We start from the raw sequence: 7,439 nt of genomic DNA, 5'->3' as shown, positions 1-7,439 counted from the left end.
TGCACTGAGATCTTTTTCTGCGCATTGTTCACACGTTGGAGGCACGTGAAACATACTTCCAATATCATATTGATGGGAGCGGCATACACAGACTGTCACCGCTGCAAAAGTGCAGTGTTGCGATTTTCAGGGTGTGAAGTTCACAAAACAAGTTTTAATTCCATATAAACACTACTTCTACAAGTATAAAAACGTTCGATGTAGTACAAAGGGCATCGAATCCATAGGGAGGAGGATAATTGCTAAAACTATTAAATTTAATTAAAAAACGGTAAATTTGTAGTTTTAAGTGTTTGGACAAACGACTCAAGCAAATAGATCGAGAAAGTAAACTTGAGATTGACACAATAAAGGGGAAGAACTACTCCTAATTGGGTTCGTGTTGCTTTTTTACATGACTTCTATTCCCTAATTACTTTTCCAATGCTTTTAGTGATCGTGTTGATTTTTCCAAGCTCTAATTTTCTCTCAAAATTCGTTCCAACCTCCACAAGTCACTTTGGATGACCTTATAAATGATACTCCATTTGTCCCACATTGTCCCACAAGAATATGCATTATTTTCTTTAAGTTCGTCCCATAAGAATATCCACTTTCTAATTTTGGAAACTCTTCTCTCTCTAATGAGACGAGACACATTCTTCACTAACAATATTTTAATTATTTTTCTCTCTACCTCTCTCTTTAGCAGTTTTACATTAAAACTTGTGTCAAACCCAAAGTGCATATACTTTCGGGACAGAGGGAGTAAAAAAGAGAAGGAGATTTTTTTTTCCATATATGAATATGCACTATTTCTATGAGACGGATGAAAAAAAATTAGCCTATTTCTATAGGATGAAGGGAGTATTTTGTATACTACATAATAGGTTAAATATAATTAATTATTTCACATAATATTATCAAATACTCTATCCATCCCGTAAAATTATAAACTCTTTCTACTTTCGTCCGTCGCATATAAATAACACACTTATTTTTGGTAATCCATTTCTATTAACAATATTCCAAAAACATTTTCTTTCTAGCATCTCTCTTAAATTACTAATTATGCATTAAACTTGTGCTGTCCTAAATTTTTTTATTATTATTTGACAGAGGGAGTAGTTAACTGTGCCACAGAGAATCAAATATGTATCAGTTAGGTTTTACGAAAGATCATCGTAGAAAATTGACAACGATTATAAAATTTGTGATCTTAAAGATCTTTAAAACCATTATTATAATTTATAAGAAATTTCAGAATTCACCTAAAGTTTATTATTTTTTAGGATCAAGTCCCAATTTATAAAAGCCAGCCACTTAAACGTGCCTAATATTAAGCGACGATTAATATATAGTCGCCAAAAAAACCATCTAATACGTTTAATTAACTACTTAAATAAAGTCTAGACTAATCTAATTAATATTATTTATTGTTTAAGAGCAAGAAAGTCATGTCCTAAACCTATATTAACTAATAATATTACCCGCACTATGCACATGATCGAAAACATTAGCAAAGAGCAACAAATAATATAATGGTTAATGACTATAATTAAGTTCTTTAATCCCTGGTGATGTTGACAATTTTGTATTTTTCGAAGTTTCATATTTTCTTGAGAGAGAGACCACTTGAAAGTGAATCATGTGGTATCTATTGCGATTACGTAGTTTTACTAGGATCCAAATTTAATAAAATTCTTATTTAATTTATCGATTGATAGATCATTTCAGAAGATGTGATATTCTAAAATGTTAAGCATTTACAGTTAAACATGTGGTAAAATTTGAGAAAGCCATTCACTCGATCACTAAGGGCACCCACAATGGGGCGCCCGATGGCGTCCATCGTCCTCGGGCGCGGACGATGGCACCATTGTGGGTGCCTGTCATCGGGCGCGCCCGATGCTCACGGCCGATACATCGTCCGCGCCATTGTGGGAGCGGCGGACGATGTCGCAGATGATAGGCTATCGTCCGCGCTATCGTCCGCCCCATTGTGGGCTCCGCGGACGATGACACGCGGTTTGGTTTTTTTATAAATACCCTTCATTTGGTGAGGCGCGTTGGTCGGGTACAGAACCCGACGAATATCGATCATTCGCTGCCAACACGCAGTACGATCCCGAATTCAGCACGGAATCGTATGATTTTTCTGACATGGAGCCGTCACCAAACTGACCCGTCGCCCCCTCCCGCCGCGCCGCCGCCGAGGCCGCCCCATCCGCCGCCCCCGCCAAAAAGATGCGGAACCAGCAGCGTGCGTACAAGTTGCCACCTCCGGAAGTATGTGAAGAGTACGCCCCCGGCCGTACAAACTACGCGCCGGATGAAACCCTCATATTGGCGAGGTGTTGGGTGGATATATCGGAGGACCCGATATTCGCGAACAACCTGAGGCAGATCGCGTACTGGGAGCGCATTGCCGAGCGCTACAATGAGGCGAAGCCGCCGAGAGCGCACAAGCGCCAACGGGAGCAGCTCCGCAAGCACTGGGACCATGTGAAGAAGCAAATCAACCTGTTCTCGGCGGAGTACGAGAAGTGCGCGCGGGGGCAGGGGAGCGGCGAGAGCTTGAGCGACGTGCGCTCCAAAGCGCTGTTGTCGTACCAATCCCTGTACGGCGAGTTCAAGCACGAGGCCATCTGGGCGCTCTTGAGAGACAAGCAGAAGTTCCAAGGCGGGATTGTGCACACCGGGGCGGTAAAGAGGACGAAGACCACCGAATCTGGTGGTTACACGAGCAGCGACAGCGGTAATCGTCCGGTTGACCTCAACCGGACGTACATGGAGGAAGAGAGTTCCGGCACACCGATGTCCTCCCGGCGTCCCATAGGCGTCAAGGCTGGGAAGGCCAAGGGGAAGGTGCCGGCGACATCATCCTCGACCGCCGCAACCCCATCGCCGTTCCCGGTCCCGACCCCGATCCCGACCCCGACGGCCGCCGCGTACGACCAGTTGGCAACAGCCTCGATGGCGAGGACGATGTTGCAGACGCACAAGGCCCTCAAGAAGTGTACGGACCCCGAAGGAGCCGAATATCTCCGGGCGTTGATCGATGAGCTGCGTCAGAAGTTGGGAATTACATAGATTAGCCGGTTTTTTGTGTAAACTTGAATCGTGTAACTTGTTTTTTAATCAATCTTTGCCGGTTTTTAGTTACTTGTTCTTTTTTTGTTAATTTTCGTTTGCACACTATATTTAAAAACATTTAAATTAATTAAACAAAGCAATAATACAACTGATGACGTGGCGCGCCATAGGGAGCGCCTTAGAGAGCGCCTTTTATATATAATATTATTTTCATCGCGATATTTTATTTGTGAAAAAGCAACAATCTATTATACTATTAAGTGCACGAAAGTCTGAAACACATGCAAATTACATAGACACCAAGGGGTGAGCTGTGAGCATATGACAAAATATTATATGATAGTCTGTCATGGTCATGCTATGTTTATCATTTTTCATATTTTTCTCGTGTATACTATTATCCAAAAGTATAATTATTTGTTGTTAGTATAGTACACGACATGAACCCACTTAATAAAGTAAACCCAGCGCCGGCTCTGTGTTTTGAAGGGCCCTTGGCCAAGCTGGATGTCAAGGCCCCATACTGGCCCAACACGTACCACAGCGAGCTGCTCGACGTGTTCCCGAACCTATACAACGTCATTCTAGAAGGCTCCATGTCCCACTTGCTTAAATTCAGATTCTTCTCGAGCTCATCAAGCACGCCCCGCCTGCCCGTGTGGATGCAAAAGTGCTCGAACGCGAGCTTGAAGTCGGGCACGTAGGGCTTGACCTTCATCTTTTGGAGCTTTTTCGCGATGAGTGTTGCCAGGAAGAGGAGCTGCTCGGACATGGGGAGGACGAGAGGCCCGAGGGTGGTGATGTTGGTCTGGAGGGCCTCTCCCGCGACGGTCATGAGGTCCAGAGTGATTGTGTGTGTTATATAGCGCAAAAAAATTTTGGGCCCCTGTCCATCCTGGGCCCCTGGCCGTGGCCTGGGTTGCCTGCCCCCAGAGCCGGCCCTGAGTAAACCAATAATGTATACCAAGGCTTCTAAACTTTTGAGAATACCAACGACATAAAGATGTGGAGGGTTTTTAGAAAAAAGTATCAATGCCTTCTTTTTGCCCTTCGGTAGATAATTAGAGGACTAATTTTTCGTTTCTACAATCGAACACATGAAATTGTACTTCCTTTGTTCTTGAACACTCATTTTCACAAAATGATATCCCCTTTATCCCTTATAAAGCGATTCATATTCTTTTAGAATGTCCCAAGTTAAGCGAGTCTTTTTTTTTGCACTACTTTTTCCTTTCTACTTTATCATTTATCTTACTTTATTCTCTCCACTTAACTAATAAAACTTCATTTTCTTAAAACTTGTGATGAAAAGTAATATCTCACTTAGCGATAGTAGCGTATTTAGGTGGGAACAAGGGATACAATTGTATCCCCAAAATTCATAATATTAACATAATTTTCAGTGTAGATTTGCGTAAATTATGTTTGGTCTAGTGGCGATTTCGTTGGTCATTTCTGATAGTGTTCCTTGTTAGACTCTCTAGAGGCGTAATATGAAAACTTTTCAAGATATGTTCTAATTTTTTTGTTTTCTAGTATCGTTTGTACTCCTTTTAAGCTATATCTAAGTACTTGCTCTTCTATTTTTTTTTACTTCTACACTCACATTTTCTTTTTGATATGTAATTAGTTCTTTTAATTATGTAATTAATTGCACTCCTATTTACTTGTACAGATATTAGATCATGATGTATGTTTTAATTATTTGTATTTTTCATATTATGCTACGATTATTTTAGTTGCTTTGATTTTTTATATTATACCCAATTAATATATTTTTTCATTTATGTAATATTTGTAGTAAAACTCATACTTCAAATAAAAATAATCTTACTTTTTATATTATACTCTATTATTTTAATTATTTTATAAGTATTATTTTAAATACAACTCATACCTCAAATAAAATTTCTTACTAATTTAAACTATTTTTATATTAAATGTCATTTTGCTTATATCATAATTATTTGTTGTACAATTTCGTACCTCCAAATTAAAAATTTTGGATACGTCACTGCTTCGTTATGGACAGATGGAGTAATAAATAGTTAAAATAGAGAGAAAATAAAGTAAGAGTGTAGATAATGAAGAGAAGGGTTATTCTCTATTATTTTAGTCTTTTTTAATCATTTAAAATTATTTTTTTAAAGAATTAATAAAAATTAAATAACTCCTTAAACTGAAAAAATAGGAAATTAACTGATACGATGATACTCGTATCGGTTCCGACAGCGCGAAGTCGTCGGAGAAGGGTTAGGTTCGTTCGCGGGGTCTCCCCGTCAAGCAACCTAGATTTCTCGGCCAATTAGGGTTTGACAAGATGAATTTGCAGTGAAAGTAAATAACTAAAAGTAAAAGACGAATAAAAAAGATAAATTGTATTTCTTCAATGAATGATTCAAAAGATAACAAAGGCTCCTATTTATAATACTCCCTAATAACCTAACTTAGTGATCAAGAAATAGAAAAGATATGCTAAATCAATAATATATAAAATAATAGAGATATGAGAATATCTTGTAGATATACTCGTATCAACTCCCCCACGGTTAAAATTCACCTTGTCCTCAAGGTGGAAACCACGACAAAACGAAGAGTGTGGTGAACAAAAACTTTGGCGCGGTATCCCCACCTGGATCAAATGTATACATACGCCCACGAACTCTCTCATTTCCCGGCACATCAAGCAAAACATCAACAAAATACTTCTCTCCTTCCCCTCATGAGAACATCCTCCATGAATTCGTTGGTGAGCAACATTTGTAAGAAGGGATACAAGTACTCTTGCCAACTTCAATATTATTCCCATGCTTCTTGTACCGCCGAGATTTGAGAATTCATCCATTAGCTGACTGGATTTATGCCTCGCCCGAAGATAGTGCGTGTGACTAGGGAGCTTGTCAACGCATCCATGCATGCCCAAACATTGCACGTCATTGCACGGAGGAATCAACCGTGCATCAGCATCGAGGAAAGTTGATCGATGATTAATACTTGTAACATGACCAACATGCCAAACCGCATATACACAAGCAATTACCTTCTTCATATCCTCAATGGAACCATCTTCGTCCTCTTTCAACAAAAAAGAATCAATCTTGTTGCTCAACATTGTAATATCCAACCTGTTATGCTCCACCACATGTATAGGTTCTCGGCAAGTAAAAACAACATTACATGGATCATCTATGCCATCTTTACTACCATAAATTGGTCCACTAACATCAACACTAGAATGACTAACATTTTTTTCCTCTTCATCATTATCAACGACAATTAATTCCATCAAGTCATACCCGAAATTGGAGTCGCACGACAGAGATATTGTAGCTGGTGGAGGCGGGATAGCAACGACAACAGGCATCGAGCTTCTAGATGGATCGTGATGGAGATCAGCTGGGGCGGCGGTGGTCATCTGTGGTAGGGGACACGATACCGGCTCCGTGTACATGACACTGGCTGTAGGGTCTGGTGGAGGTCGTGTCGCGTGGATCGCCCAGGCAGCGTTTGTTTGTATCCATCAGAGATGTCAATTGCTTGACAATTGCAGTCAAGTGCTCAAGCTGTGAGACCAAGGTAGCCAACTGTAGGTTCGGTTCCATATTCGGCATCACCGAATCACGTGCCATGCCTAGAGGCTCCGAACCCGAATATGGCGGTGGTTCCGGCAAATCGAAGCCCGTATAGGGCGGCTGCGCAGGCAGCGGGTCAACAGCCCGTTGCTGGTACGCTTCTAGTTGGTAGTAAGGATTCACGGTCTGCTCGTCAATATTAGGATTCAAATGCTGGGGTTGTTGATACCATCTGGAATGACCGGCGATGAGGGCGTCGTGAGCAAACTTATTCTGGACTAGTACGGGCTGGTACTCAAATTGGCGGCTATGATACTCTGATGTTTGATAGGGCGTCGGCAAGTCCCAGCAGGTCGATGGCCAGCCGGTTGGGGATTCTTGAACACATGATTTGTACTCTTGCTGCAAGTGATACCAAGGCGGGTCCCAACAGGAAGGGGGTCGTGGTTGCGGCGGTTGTGTGTGGTGGTTGAATTGATAGCCCTGGTGGTAGGGATCGGGTTGTAATTGATCTGTCGCGCTAAACGACGGCACATCAGATTGCAATCCTTGGTCGAGCGATTACAACTCCCAGAATTGTCGTTGCTGGTACATGTTGACGGATAGAGGCGTGGCAGTGGCAAGGAGAACAACGGCGGCTGGTAGTAGTGGATTTGTTATGGGTGGTTCTGGCATGGCGGCGGCCACTGTACATGGTCGGGCGGCTGCCATTGTACATGGCGGTACAGATCCTGACCAGTGAACGTGGATCGCAACGGTGCGGTGGTCTTCGCTGCAGTGTATGGTGGTTGC

General features: G+C 41.7%; 1 protein-coding gene across 1 annotated transcript; it reads right to left on the bottom strand.

The window, feature by feature from the left end:
* Positions 1–3,472: 3,472 nt before the first annotated feature.
* On the bottom strand, positions 3,473–4,040 carry LOC121800962 (3-ketoacyl-CoA synthase 11-like). Its single transcript, XM_042200448.1, has one exon. It carries the CDS (start codon positions 3,908–3,910, stop codon positions 3,473–3,475), a length of 438 nt encoding a protein of 145 aa, XP_042056382.1. The 5' UTR covers positions 3,911–4,040.
* Positions 4,041–7,439: the final 3,399 nt, after the last annotated feature.

This window comes from Salvia splendens, chromosome 4 (assembly GCF_004379255.2).
Source record: "Salvia splendens isolate huo1 chromosome 4, SspV2, whole genome shotgun sequence".
Lineage (NCBI taxonomy): Eukaryota > Viridiplantae > Streptophyta > Magnoliopsida > Lamiales > Lamiaceae > Salvia > Salvia splendens.
The sequence above is the reverse complement of the archived record's forward strand: the minus strand, read 5'-3'. Positions and strand labels throughout refer to the sequence as shown.

Excerpts from the sequence above, each read along its gene's own strand:
- LOC121800962 (XM_042200448.1), bottom strand. The coding sequence starts at position 3,910 with ATGACCGTCGCGGGAGAGGCCCTCCAGACCAACATCACCACCCTCGGG.